The following is a 15,184-nucleotide window of genomic DNA, read 5'->3' on the forward strand; positions in this document are numbered from 1 at the left end:
CGTGACCTGAAACAACTAAACATGCTGCTAAAGATGTTAGTGAGGCGTTTACCAGATCTGCCACGGGTTGGTGAGGAAAGGCCAGTGTCGTCCTGCTGGGATGTGTCTAGGTAGGTGGTGGTGGTGGTGGGCAGGTGTGCAGTCGTTGCTTCCTGGCACTGTTCAAGAGAAACCATACAAATATTCAATTCTAAACAAACAGTGGCAAAAAGACTAATCTGAATTCTGATACTGACATTGCATAAGCATTAATGTTAATATGCAGAACATTTTAATGGCTATTTGTATTTAATTTACAAGTCAGCCACAACCTATAAGAAAAAACTAATCTATAGTGCTATAATGTTGCAATGTGGACTAATCATCTATTCAAATTTAGGCTGCTCAACAATAACAGTCTGATAGAGACTCACGCAAAACGGCAGAAGAACGTCGACATGCTGTGGGCTGATCTCCGGATCAGAAACCACCTGTAATTAAAACATAGGAAAATGTATACTAATCATTTTCTAATACAAACACCCAAAAATATTAACAAATACAAGAGTTTACATCCAAGCTGGTGTGTTGCAGGCATCTCAACTTTACCATTTTATATATACTGTATGACTCTAATTAATACTATATACGGTACTGTAATGTTATCAAATGTAACAACTGTAAATTTAATTTAGTTTATTTGCAATGTAAAATGTAATTTTTATGCAAAGCTGGGTATAACCTTCTAACACTGATGTTTTGAACAGCCCAGTACATATTTTATGAGCTTATTTGATGGTGTTTGAGCACATAAACCGACCTGTATAAACCCAAGAAGGGACAATTACACAGTCTGCTACCGTTATTAAATAAAATAAATGCTATATAATGTGTTACACTAGTCAGCTCCACTTAGTGCACACTCCTTACTGAGATAAACCGCTGTGACCCTGCAGCTAAAATATCACAACTCAATAACAACCCGTTTAGGTTTAATGGTTTATAATTCATCCATATCAGTAAATCTGTGGTTCTGATATTAATAAACTGAGCTGGATTCTATAAGCGAGTCTGAAAGAGTTAAAGTGAGGTTATAATGGGTCTGATAGAGGTGTAGCAGTTTAATAGAGACTCACAGAAAGAGGCGAAGTCTGAGGAGATGAAGCCTCTGGAGCTCCAGACTCCGCCTGCAGAACAGATACTCACTTTAATTCATGCTGATTCATCTCCAGCTTTATTTCTGACTTTTATTCAGTTTTATTCAGTTTAGTTCCTGATGGTGAATTTGGTCTAAAACGCGGGAAATTTCGAGCTTACTGACCTCAGGTGGATGGACGCTGAAAGTCCGCCGACAGTCCATGTCCGACCGCGGGGCGTCGGTCCTCACAACGATCCGGTTACCTGAAAGAGAAAAAAACACAACAAAAAAACAAACAAAAAAAACAACAACAACACAGAAAACACAACAATTACAGAATAATGTAAAATAGAAAGTAGATAATTAAACAGTATAGAGGATAAATCAGGCGGTGGGTCAGTAGTACAAGAGGAAATCTCTCTCAGGAGCGGAAAAACTGCTGCTGCGCGTAAAGCTCAGAAACAGTTTAAATAAAAACAAACAAATCGAATCTTATACACCGTGCGCGCTCCCGCGGCTAAAAGACCCGTATGCTTTTTTACTCAATAATATTTTGACTAATTATAACAATGATAATAATAAAAATAACATTATTTATTGTTATTATAGAAGATATGACTATAATATTCATATTACAATAGTTTATAGCCTTAAAAAATATATTGTGACGCCACGCGTTTTAACGTCACTAAAGTCCCGTATGTTTTTTAATGGAAGATATAAATACATTTTATAGTAAGAAATATAGTTTATATCCTTAAATATTACTCCTACTACTTCTACTCCTACTACTACTATTACTGCTACTACTAATAATAATAATAAGATGATGAAGAAGAACATTGTTAATAATACCGATGATAATAATATTATATAATATTATAATACATTATTATTACTACTATATATATATATATATATATATATATATATATATATATATATATATATATATATATTATTAATAATAAAACATGTGCTGGAGAAGGCATTGTGCAGCGGTCATAAACATTAATGCAACGCTGGATTTAAATAATATTTTTTTGTAATGCTTTGTAATAATTTAAGTATTTTATTTATTCATTTAGCTATATTCATAAAAATATCTAGCTATTTATTAAACCATGTCTAAGAATTCATAGCTCTCGGGATATCAAAATAATTTATTTAAAAGTCTGGGAAAACTCACTCCATAATTTTATTTTCAAGTGACTGAAGAAACGTGCTAAATGTTCAGTAATTAATAATATTTAACTCACCTAATATTTGTCATATTGTCTCCATACTTACCTTGCATCTTGTCAAGGCAACATTTGGTCAAATATCATGTCAATTAAAATAAACAATGTCACTATTAATAATATAAATCGTGCACCTCTAGATCAACCATGTCTTCATTGCATGCTAATTTTCCTTAAGTAATTATTTTTTATATTTGTAAGGGCCACAAGGCACAATATTCTGATGTCTCAGGTCTGCTATTCCACTTCCATCCACTTGATGTCAGTGTTAGACATTGACTAAAACCCTGGCAAAGAAATAGAAAATAACTGAAATGTACTAAAATGACTATTCTCTACTCTGTTTTCTTTTCGCAAAACCATACTGCACTTCCTAATATGCAATTTTTAATTAGCAATAAACAGACAAGACACTCTCCAGGGTGATGCTTTGGTCAGGCCAGGTTTTTTATTTTCCAAATTACACACATGCACACACACACATGGCTGAAGTCCATCTTTTGATATTCTTGTTGTTGTTTTTTGTACAGTAGTCACAGTCTGACATGAGCAGCGTATGGCTTTACATCTAGCTAATGTGTCTAAGTAAAATCCAGCATAAATCAGTGCACTGGTATGATCTGGACTGATCTACTACAGCAGGGGTATTTAATTAGAATTTAGTTCGGTCCAGTTAGAGAAAAATACGCCAGGCCGAGGTCCGGACCGTCGCCATTTTTATATACTGTATACTGAAGAAGCCTAGTACTGTCAGTGTTTTATGTCATCAAGAGAGAGAGAGAGAGAGAGAGAGAGAGAGAGAGAGAGCCTGCGAGCGAGGGTTTTTTTTCCCGGATCCGGACCGCGGTCCGTCTATTATTGACCCCTGCTGTAGGATGTACGTTCCTGAATTAAAACCAAAAAAGTGCGTCGGCTTGTGTTTATGCCCCGAGGTTACCTGAGGACAGTCCTCACACACACCCAGCCCCCACCAGCGCCTACATATATATAGTAATACCCCAAAATCGCAGTTCTGTCACTGTGTTTATTGAAAAAGCAGTTAGTGGCTAATGCTAAAAAATGAATGGGAAAAAATAATATAGTCAAATATGATTTCATATTTCAACAAGATTTTCTTTATAATAAGTAATTTTGATTGAAGTTTCGTAAAACAAAGTTTTCAGAGTCAATCATTCAGATTCAGACACCTCGAGAGGGAGGGGCGCGGGCGTAGCTGGGGACACGCAGCACGCTTCACTAGAAAAAACAAAACAAAAACGCAGCCCAAAAATTCAGCCCAAGAGGAGTTTGAAGATGCCATAGGCAGTGTTGTGCCAGTTCACAGCTTTTCTGAACTAGTTCAAGTTAAGTTCATACATGCTCAAAGTGAACAGTTCACGTTCGAAGTTCACAATTTTAATTCTGAACTAGTTCAAAGTTCAGTTCATTTTACCTTTTCACACTACAAGCTAGAAATCACTTTACGTTCTTTTAAACTGCTCATTGTAGACATTTGCTCATAACACTACAATTGTGTGTTTCTAACCAGGTGATAAATCTCTCTCACTCTCGCGCTCTCTCCAGCCCCCAGCGCTCTTTTGCACACAATGTCAAAACCATTTCTGTCTGGTGATACATAATTTAAAGGTCACCTTCCGCGAAAATCCGATTTTTCTTGTTTTTTGTGGAATACAGTAGGTCTCTCCGAGTTGAATGTGTACACCTGCACATTAAACTGTTTTGCAGCCCCCATTGTCTGCAGGAGCTAAGCAAAGGAATCCCCCCTCCCCCCCTCCGAAAAACGGGTGAATTTTGAATTATCTTTCTGCCTACGTAGGCAGAAACTCACAGACCAGCCCACCTTGGCTCGAGAAACTCCCAGAGGCGGAGCTGAAGCGACGCAACATCACCGCTCATCAGTTAAGGTGCTTGCACACTGCACGCGGTAGGTGCGGCGCGGTACGCTGACCCCCATAGGATTCAATAGTGTCTAGAGCGGTAGAGCGGTGCGTCGCTGCCGCGGAGCAGAGCGGAAAGCGGCGCGTTTCCCCGCCCATAACCACGCCTCCACCGCGCTACCGCTTACCGCGGGCAAAGTTCAACATGGTTCAACTTTGACCTCGCGGCAAGCGGTACCTCGGCAGAAAACGCATGACGTGAACTCACGCGACTAGAGAGAAACTGTAGTCCAAACAACAATAAACGTGCGCGAGAGACTAATAATAGCGATTAGTGAATCCCCTCAGCTGTACATCACTTCCCTACACTCATATAGAGATAACAGGAGGAAGAGAAGAATCAGAGCTTTGTTCTGAGGCTGAGAAACATATACAGATCCACAGAGGCTGTAGAGACTCAAAACTACAAAACACCGCTCACAGAGGTGATGGGTTTTAGAAAACTCCGCCTATTATCAGCAGGAGACGCTTGGCGTCAGCAGCAGCGCAACGCACCCGCAACTGACCAGCGTAGAGCAGAGCGGCAGCACAGCGGAATGCCGCGCGGCATACCGCGTTCAGTGTGCAAGCACCTTTAGGAGGTGGGAGGCAGTGAGCGGCAGAGCGGTGGAGGGGCGTCGCAGTGCTCCTAGCCAATCAGAGGAGAGATATTTGCATGCTGTTTGCATGTATGAATATTCATGAGCAAAGCTGGAATCCGGTCATTTTGGACACACCCCTAAAACAGTCCATTAAAAAAGAGCTATACAGAGACACCTGAGCACTTTTTTTTTTTACAAAAACGGCTCACATGTCATTCATTCATACTAGAGACCAAAACTAGACATTTTAAAATGAAAGAAAAAACGACGGAAGGTGACCTTTAAGTGGCACCAGCGAGAATACAGGAAGGAGGAACTTTCTCTCGTTGCGTTTCAAAAGAGAAAGCAGATGTCACTCAGTTTTCAATGGAAAACAAATTCATCATTTACAGTTATGTCTGCCGTTCACGACACATAATGTGAACTAATTCACGTTCAAGTTCTTTATTAAAAAATGTGTTGCATTCAGTTTAACGTTCACGAAAAAAATGAGCGTGTTCAATGAACACATTAATGCAGAAAATTCGAAATGCCCACGGAGAAGAGATGAATACAGGAGAGAGAGAGAGACTCTTTTTTTTAAGGGGGGGGGGGGTGCCCTTTCTTCAGGTTAGAGCAACTGCCCTTCAAGATTCCTGTGCACGCCCCTGTTAACAGGTAATGCTAATACTGCTGCAGCAGTGGTAGAGCGGGTTAGCAGCAGGCTACAGGGCAGGCCGATATACTCACCTCCGAATGGTGAAAGAGATACCGCTTAGCGTGGTTAGCAGCTAATGCTAATACTTCTTCAGTTTTGGTGCTGGAGAACTAAATTGAAACTACTGTATAACTGTGTACTTCAGGAGATTGGCTTTACTGCTCTTTACAACCTGACTGTTGAAATTCTTAAATAAGGGGTATGGGTATATAAGTTGAAATGATGATTTTTAGGATAATTAACGGATTTTCAACATATTAAAAGTTTTACACACTGATTTTTTTTCAAGCCTGGAAACAAGCTTGAAGCTTTCCCTGTAGATTTTGCGGTATATTCTGGATAACTGTGGTAGAAGCCACAGTTTATTTAGTGGAATCCATGTATACATCTGCCTGTACCATGTTTTATGTTCCTGGCTGAAGTTTTGTAGATCATTTACAAGACAAATACTGCAACTAAAACACAAAACTAAAAACATTACAGGATTAGATGCATTCTTTTCCCTAGCTAATATGAAAAACAGAAGTTTGTAATAATGTTGATTTGATAATTCATGCCATCTCTATGTAGTGCTTTCAGCCCTAAACTCCTTTTATAAACATTTGCCAAGACGTTTGCTAATCAGAGCAGAGTTTTTTTTTCTCCTGTGTGACCCCAATGTGTGATCTTCTGCCACAGCACGTTTTTTACAGTAAGCAGGCCTATGTAAAAGTTCTTACAAAGGCAGAACAGCCGTTGTAAGTAGTTACGTTATCCACAAGAGAGCAGTCTTCCCTAAACTCCTTTTGTTGGGCTGCCTAAAGATGATAATGGTGAATAGAGGCTGGTGGGGGCACTCCAGTGACTTTTTGCTGTTAAGATGCGAGACTGGAGCCACACACTGGAGACGCTGACCCTCACAAACTGTTTCTGCTGTGATAAAAAAAAAAACTTAATTGAATTAAACATTTGTATGTTCTTAATTTACAACAGTACCAAAAAGACAACCAAGATAAATGAGATAAAACACACACTGTTAATGCAACTAATCACAGGTTCTCTATCACATTAAAAATGTGTTAGCTCATGGCTGAGATAAATTTTATGTAAGATTGAGACTGTTATTGTTATAATTGTTGTTATTGAGGAAATGCAGCTTTCAACCATAGAATATACATTTGAATGCAAAACTACTATTTTAATTAGGAATGATACGTAAATGATGTAACATTTCCATTTATTATAAACAGATATGGCTATGATCATAAAACAAACAAAATGATAACAATATATTAAATAATTTTCCTGTGCCAGAATATTTAATGAGCTTTAACTCTGACTTACAAAATCCTTAAACTCTGTATATTTAAAAATTCACACTCAAAACTTAATGAATGCAGACGTATGTACAGAACAAAAGCAGGACTAATAGAATCTGTCTGCTTCACTCACAGGCACAGTCTAAACAAAACACTGCAGAATGCTGCCCACCAATCACCACATCTGGATGTGCTGAATTAGCCTGAACTGAGTTCATTTTAGTCCATTGCAAATTGACTAAAACCACAGATCTAAGATCTCATCTACCACCTCTAAAGCCACACCAAAGGCACGCGGGGAAGAACGTGGGCCGTTGGCTAAAGTTCGAGTCTACAGCAGTTCATGTGGAAAAGCAATCAGATGGTGCTTCTCGTCCTTTTTGTGGCTGGACTTCTCTTGGACCTGGGCTTTGTGTCACCTCGTGGGTGTTTAGTGTGGCAGTCGAGAAGGCACCGCTGGCGGCTGTCTCCTGAAACATACACACACACACACACACACACACACACACACACACACACAGTAACAGAGCGCTCCATTTTTACGACTCCCTCACAACTCTGCCAAATCCATTCAGCAAAATTACAATGGCTTAACTGCTTCAGTGTTTACACGTGTTTGTGATATAGAAGGTATGCCATATGCTGCACTTTAAGACAATACAAGTGAAAGAATAAAAACCTAGGGCCAGTTGTTCAAAAAATGTAATCCGGATCAAAATGATCCAGATTTGGTAATCACATTTTTTGCTATCCAGGATCAGGTGATCTGTCTTACTTTTAAGCCAGTTTTTCAAAGCAATATTGGATTGGATCAACCTGATCCAGAAACACAGTTTTCAGGATTACCTAATCCGGATTACCAGCTATGTAAAACACAGAAGAACCAACAGGGGTTGATGACTCCTTTTCTTGCAGTAACAAGATACTGCTTATTGCAAAACAATACGAGCAATTGAGCGTTCTGCAGAGACGCTTTGCATGACTTAACTATTTGCGAGTCGAACCACAGGGAGCATGCAACATAACACTTGCATGTATTGTCCTGCCCAATGTTGCTACCAATGTCCCTCTCTGTGATGTTCATGATGCACCTGAGCCTGTTGAAGAACCAGGACAAACTCTGGTGTTCTTTGCAATTGTTCGAAATTTATCAGCTTCATATCTGATGAATGTTTCTTTGACATTAATATACAGTGATGAATGACAGTGACGTAGATGAAAAAATGAATATATTATTTTTGTTTGTTATTGAAATCTTTTGGGGGGTTTATTTAATGGGGTAAAGATTGTTTTTATTTTTACGTTACTATAGTAAAAGGCTTAATTGGTAGCCAATGTTTACTTTATCACTGTAACGGTTAAACAGGTCAAGTGCAAAATAGAAGTAAATGTATATACACTAAATTGTACAAATGTATTTTTTTTTTTACTTTAAAACTTTGATTTTAAAGTTTTACCACATTTACTTCCTGAAATCCCCCTTGAAATCCTACTCCTTGTTGGGATCAGGGTAATCCTGTTTTTTTGGATCAAAGTTATCCAAATCCTACTGAAAAGTTTTGAACAACAGAAACTGAAGGTTTGATCCATTTACAAACTAGGATTGGATTACGTGATCTGATCCGATTTCAGAATGCTTCTTTCCCTTTTGAACAACCCGTTTTCCAGATTTGATCCAATCCGATAACCAAAATCCGATCAGATTTCCTTTGAACAACTGGCCCCTAGTGTTACACTTGTAGACCGTCTTGCCTCAGACTTCACATATATTCAGATGCTGGCCTCCGATTACTACACAAAAAAACTAACCCATTTTTACTATTTTATAATAAATTGGAGTAACAATTGCTTTATATTACTGATATAAATTTTCTTTAATTTATGCCCTCCACAAATGCCACAAAGAACAGAAAAAAAACATGAAACATGAAAATGTTTAAAAGTTTATAACATTTAAAAGTTTATAATCTAAATATAGATACTGTACAATGTGCCACTGAGGATTTATATACAAACAAATAATGATAAAACTGTTTAATCATTTATTTATTAGTTGTACTTTTTATATACAGAGGTGAACCTTCTGGCCTTGGAATGCTAAAGAGATGTTTAACAAATGCCTTAAAATACCATCAAATAAATTTTTGGAAAAATACCTGTATTTGCATAGTTGTTGACCTCAACAAATTATTAATTTCACAACATCTGCACCTACATTTCAGCGTGTTAGAATGCATAAACATGTTCTCCTAAGAACAACGCTGTAAGATCACATTATAGGGGATTGTTTTTTTTTCTATTTCTATTTTTATTAATTATTCTATTTATGACAATGTCTGATTTTGCTACAGCGTTGGAACCTGATGAAAACTAGATTCACTGTCATGAGACAGAAAGTCTAGAGTTAGACTAATGGAATCCTAAATGTTTTCCTGCTAGGCAAGTGAAACAGGCCCCTGATGAGAAGTTTCAGCATTTAAGGGCCAACAATTTAAACTGTTTTCAATTTCACAATCCTGTCCTTCTGAGCTTGTGTTTGAAAAGCAGTTTGGAAAAAAATTGTCACAATAATTTTGTTACCCATCAGTAATCACTCCATCAGTATTAGGAGGCAAAACTGGCATGAACTCACAAACGCTTTCTAAAGCAATGATGTGGGCTGTCGGGCAGTGTAACTAACGGACGGTATTTGTGTGTGTGTGTGTGTGTGTGTGTGTGAGAGAGAGAAAGTAAGGTTTTGTGAGAGTGCGTGTGTGTATGTGGAGGTGGAGGGGGGCAGCGTTCCTGTAGCGTGGGTCCAGGAAAGATCCCTGTGGAGGTTCAGGAATCTCACTCTCTAATGGAGCTGGCAGAGAGGGGAGAGGCTTTCTGGGATGGGAACGAGGAGAAAGAGCGGCTTTTATTTTTCCTGATCTGCATTGAATGCTGGACAATCGAAAGAAAAGAGTAAGACGATGGAAAAGAAAGCAAAAACAAAGTTTGATGAAACCAAGCAAATCTAACGACCTGGAAATACCAGAGGTTTATTGTAGGAGAGACAGAGAATGCAAGGGCTATTTAATCTAATTTAGTGTGTTAAATAGAGGGACTGAAAGAGAAATAGTAATGAACTGAGAGTGTAAAAAGTGCTGAGTGAGTGAGTCGGTGAGAATTCTGGGTGGCTCCTGGCTCTTTCCTCACTGATTAGTATTACTTGGGGTGTAACAAAGGTAATTAAGCATTAAGGGTTAACTGGTGAATCCTTTAACAGATTTGAAGTGTGCAGAAGCATATTTATTTCATTTAGCAAATTTAAATGGACAATGTAAATTGTGTGGGGCTGGGATAGGTGTCTCAAAATGTGAAAAAAAACTCATAAATAGTGTATATTCTGCTTTCTGCATAAGAAACAGAATGCTTGAGCAGAGCACCGTTCTGAGATGTATGTCAGGTTCAGCGCACTGGAGTACAGAAACTATAGAAGGTGTTAAAGAAACTGTAAAATGACTTAAAAAGAGCAAAATGAGGGTTGATAAGGCAAAGATGATGGGAAAGATAACAAGAAAGCAAATGCGCAGTGAAAAGAGGGAATGTCAAAAAGGGAGGGGTGAAAAACTAACACAGAAGTAAAGGAGAAAAATGGGGATTTGGATGGGAGAGAAAAAGCAGGAGAAAAAGGGTGGAGGTCCAAACCGACCCATTTCAGAACACAGAGGAAATGAGGCAGAAAGAAACCCAAAGAGAGCCAAAGCAAAGAAGGGTGCGAGAAAAAGAGGGATAGACATAAAGTGAAAAGGGCATATAATGGAGAAAGTGGAGTGCATGAGTGCATGGTGAAGGAAACATATACAAATGGAGAAGCAGTGGAGTGGTGGCGAAGAGAGATACAGAAAGGGAGCAGATGACATAGCTGACAAATATGATTCCAGTCCTTGAGTCTGAAAGCCCGTTAAAACAGAGCGAGTGTGCTCAGTGCACAATCATCACATGCCTTCTCCGCTTCAACTCACAACTCACACCATTCTTCTGCTTTACTGGCTTACTGCTAATCACCAAACATATCTAAAACCCACATAAAACAATCAAATAACTGTACGAAACATGAGAAGTGTTTTATTTACTGCCTCTGCTGACTAGGCTCCGGCATCCAACGAACAAGGGGGAGCACGAGAGAGACTGGGGGGTGGAGACAGTCTGTGCAGAATGTTGGGGAAAAGAATATGAAAAACACATTTTCCAGTAGACCCCCACCCAGCTCAAGTAACCTCTGCTCTCACTGAGGCGGCATCTTAATTCAAGTCCGTGTGCGTGCATGTGTATGTGCACACATTTTCTTTTCTTCCCCGTAAGATTTATGGCTACAAATAGTTTTACGGCCATAAATTTTTGCATTGTCTATTATAAATATGGGAACAATAAACAATCACGTAGATCCATCAAGCATTCACAGCTATGCAGTTAAAGCTCACATGACAACCTCATGCCACAGATTACAGTGTTTTCAGCTTCATCAAGAAAACTGGATGCTGCATTCTTCTCCAAAGCTTCAGAGGAACCTATCGCTTAAAGAGTTGGCAGCACCCTGAGATTTATATGAACATTTTGGAAGCAAACTCAAATCGGCCATTGAAATCACATTCCATGCTGTATTTTTCCTTAAGCTCCACTGCTGAGTAGCCTACTACTAAAGTGCAGTGGTTGAAAGGGCCAGAGACTCAGACATTCAGTTCTCATGCACACATATAGAAACAGACATTATATGAATTCAAACTCAGTAGCTCATGCCCTATAGAAGGTATTATATGTCAAACGGGAGGCAATTTGGGATTCTGCCATTTTTTTTGCCACAGGGGTCCCTCACTGTTTACATACTCAGTCTTTTTTAGCTCAAACCCACCTGATTCCACTTGTCCTCAAACCATCGGGCCTTGATTAGTTTATTCAGGTGTACTGTGGAGGGATGGAATGAATGTGTAGATGACCGAAGCTGTTTCTCAAAACGCATAAAAAAACAGTCAGGAGCTAGCAATGATGGTTGATGGATACTTTTCCTTAGTGTGGTATAAAGAAAGTGGAAAGTTCTTGGATGCATTCTTAGCCAAGACATACTTCTGAAGTATGGGAAGAATAGAACTCTAGAAGTCTAAAGTTCACACAGCAAAGAAAGTTCACAGAGTACACATACTTCACAATTAAGCAGGTTCCAGAGTAGTTCAGTCAGCTAAGACACTACTAAAGGGGGCTGAATCACAGTTACATTCAATGTCCATGGGGCTCACCTCTGTCTAGTGAATAGTTTTGGTAAACTGGATATTTCTTTAAAAACATAAGCCCTGTTTTACAGACAAACGGCCTTGGTGGTTTTATAACTATCACTTTGAGTTTGATGATTTCAAATATATTTCCCTGTTCTTAAATTACTTACTGAGCATTGTAAAGAAAAAAATACTATTTTCCTGTGGTGTAGGAGCTCAGATGACCTAGTGATTCTTTCCTTATATCCCTTATATATTTACAAGTGATGTCCTTCAGGATTTCTCCTGCATGTAGGATTAATAAAGATATTAATAAAGACTCAGTTATTCATTACCTGGGAATGCTGGGAGCAACTCGGTTGGGACGTCCCTGTGTATTAGACGACTCTGTGTGATTTAGGATTGCAGGAGAAGAACGACTGGTAGGGGCAGGGGCACGAGGAGCAGGACCACGAGTAGGAGCTCCAGGAGCAGACTGAGTCCTCTTAGGAGAATTGAGACCTACATGGGATCTGAGAGTAAGAGATAGAGAGGGAGAACGAGAAAGACAGAAGAAAGAGAAAGACAGAGGGTAGGGAGAATCAATGAATGAAAATGTTCACTAATTTATTTTGAAAAAAGGCAGAAATACTAATTTACATGAATATTTTACACTATTTAAAAGATGTTTACCTTGAGTCATTTACAACAATAAGCAAATAAAAAGGAGAAAGACAAAAGAGTGATGAAATGGTCTCTTATATTTTTCCAGAGCTGTATATAAGAAATCTGGATGATATTGCTAACATTTTTACGTGTAGCAAAGCTAATTTAATTAATTCTCTATTCCTGGTGGGGGGCTGTAGGTGGGAAAATTGTCCCAAATGTCCCTAAAAGTATAACTCTTCAAAAGTGCATGCCCTTGAAGAACTCTCGCCCAATAGCTCTGCATGTTGTTGACATCGCCAGAGAGTAGACTCTTTGGAGCAGTGCAGAAATTAGTGATTTGGGACAGGTCTGTAAATACTGATGTGAGAGTAAGGCTGTTATCAGTTTCCTCAATGTTTATACACCAAAAATAGAAAAAAAACAATGATTGTTCACGAGTCCCAAAACACAAGTCCAATACAAGTTTGAAGTCTTTTGAGTATGAGAACGAGACAAGTCTGAAGTCTCCATGTGTGCGTGTGACTGAAGTGCAACTTGATTCACCATCTCTGCAATATACCTGCCATCAATTAACTGTGCTCTTCTTATATCTAATATATATGGTCATATTGTGCACAACTGACACTCGAATTCTAGTCCACAATTCATCAACTGTAATCAGTATCTGCTTCCTACTTGCGGTTAATGGTACTGGTATGCAGCCAGGAGTTGTCCACAGGTGGTGGTAGAGGAGTGGAGATGGTGGAGGTGGAGATGTCATTGATGATTGCCAGCGCCTCCTTCAGGGCAGAGTGTGTGCGTAGCACCTCCTCTCTGCGCAGAGCCTGCTCCGGAGACTCATCCATCAGAGCCGACTGATCTCCTGAAGAGTACAGCTGAGCCAGCAGCTCTGAGTGGATAAACTCCTTCACCTGCAGAGAGAGAGAGAGAGAGAGGTGGCAGGGAAGAGAGAACAAATGTGAGTAAAAAAATAGCAGTGAAGGGGTGCACGGGAGACAGGGAAAAGGTATTAAAAATGAATGAAAGTGGTCAGAATAACTGAATGAACACTGAATTATTTATGAATGAGAAACTGCTCACACCTGATAATTGTTTAAAATGATGTGAACCTGTTCTCTCTTGTACATGACCACACCGTCAACATTCTGTTATGCTATGTAGCCAAGTAATTGTAGTTACTGTGTACAGCATTAAGGTTTGTTTGCAGCTACCGTATTTTTCGGACTATAAGGCGCACCGCATTATAAGACGCACTATCAAAGAACGCCTATTTTCTGATATTTTTCCATACATAGGGCGCATCGCATAAGGCGCGTTAAGTGACACTAGAAAGGGTGCCTATATCAAAGTGAACAGGGGTGGCGCCATGTTTCCCTTCCCCCACCGGGGGTGGTCGCTTGCCGGTGGAGCGTCTCAGTATACAAATCTAACTGTTAGCTCTTTCAAAGTCAAACGAGTGCTGGATATTAATCTACACAGATTCCTCTCCTGAAAACTGTTTATTTGGGTGAGTAACGTGCTTCAGTTTATTTACAGTAAGCTTAGATTTCCAGATGTCCACTAAGGCTTGCTGCACCAGTGTTAGCATAGCTATCCGCTAGCACGCTAGCTAGTCACCTAAACTAGTAAAGTTAACCCAAACTTAAACGACAGCGTTACACTGAGTAATCCTGCGTGTTCTGGTAAGACAGTGAGATATTAGCTAGCGATTCGTCCCCCGTAGCTTGTTTTAACACGGTAAACAAGCAGATTACAGGCTGATAAAACTCACCTCTGAGAGAGTTAGCGCTTAGCATCTAGCTAATGCCAGCCAGGCAAAGCAGCACAGACTTACAGGCCGATAACTCACCTCTGAACGGTGAACGCTTAGCGATTAGCATCTAACTCTAATAATACTGCTCCAGCAGTATTAAAAGTGCTAAATTTAGAAAATACTGATCTCTGAACAGTGAAAAAGCTAGCTAGCTAAGCGGTTAGCATCTAGCTATTGCTGCTCCAGCCTCGGAGCGGCACGGCTCTGCACGGAGTGTGTGTTTACTGCTCCTTACACCTGACGGGTAAAATTTAGATAATACTGATCTCTGAACAGTGAATAAGCTAGCTAATGCTATTTGCTGCTCCAGCCTCGGAGCTGCACGGCTCTGGACTCTGTATAGCAGTGAAACTCTGTATAACGCTGAACGGAGTGTGTGTTTACTGCTCCTTACAACCTGACGAGTAAAATTTAGATAATACTGATCTCAGTGAATAAGCTAGCTAGCTTAGCGGTTAGCATCTAGCTAATGCTATTGCTGCTCAGCCTCGGAGCTGCACGGCTCTGGACTCTGTATAGCACTGAAACTCTCTATAACGCTGCACGGAGTGTGTGTTTACTGCTCCTTACAACCTGACGAGTAAAATCCATACAAAAGGCGCACCGTATTATAAGACG

General features: G+C 39.5%; 1 protein-coding gene across 4 annotated transcripts in view; it reads right to left on the bottom strand.

Moving 5' to 3' along the window:
• Window positions 1-5,162: 5,162 nt before the first annotated feature.
• The window catches only part of dnm3a (dynamin 3a), a 69,449-nt gene continuing 59,427 nt past the window's right edge, over window positions 5,163-15,184 (bottom strand). For 2 of the 4 annotated variants that reach the window (XM_049481541.1, XM_049481549.1), the window contains 3 exons: window positions 13,429-13,664; window positions 12,441-12,617; window positions 6,773-7,341 (listed from right to left, as the gene is read on the bottom strand). In XM_049481541.1, coding sequence (XP_049337498.1) covers window positions 7,302-7,341; window positions 12,441-12,617; window positions 13,429-13,664 — 453 coding nt within the window. In that variant the 3' untranslated portion in view covers window positions 6,773-7,301. Of the gene's footprint in view, window positions 6,486-6,772; window positions 7,342-11,747; window positions 11,801-12,440; window positions 12,618-13,428; window positions 13,665-15,184 lie in introns of those variants that run through there. The other 2 variants (XM_049481548.1, XM_049481545.1) reach the window with 2 other exon arrangements.

Source organism: Astyanax mexicanus, chromosome 1 (assembly GCF_023375975.1).
Source record: "Astyanax mexicanus isolate ESR-SI-001 chromosome 1, AstMex3_surface, whole genome shotgun sequence".
Classification (NCBI taxonomy): Eukaryota; Metazoa; Chordata; class Actinopteri; order Characiformes; family Acestrorhamphidae; genus Astyanax; species Astyanax mexicanus.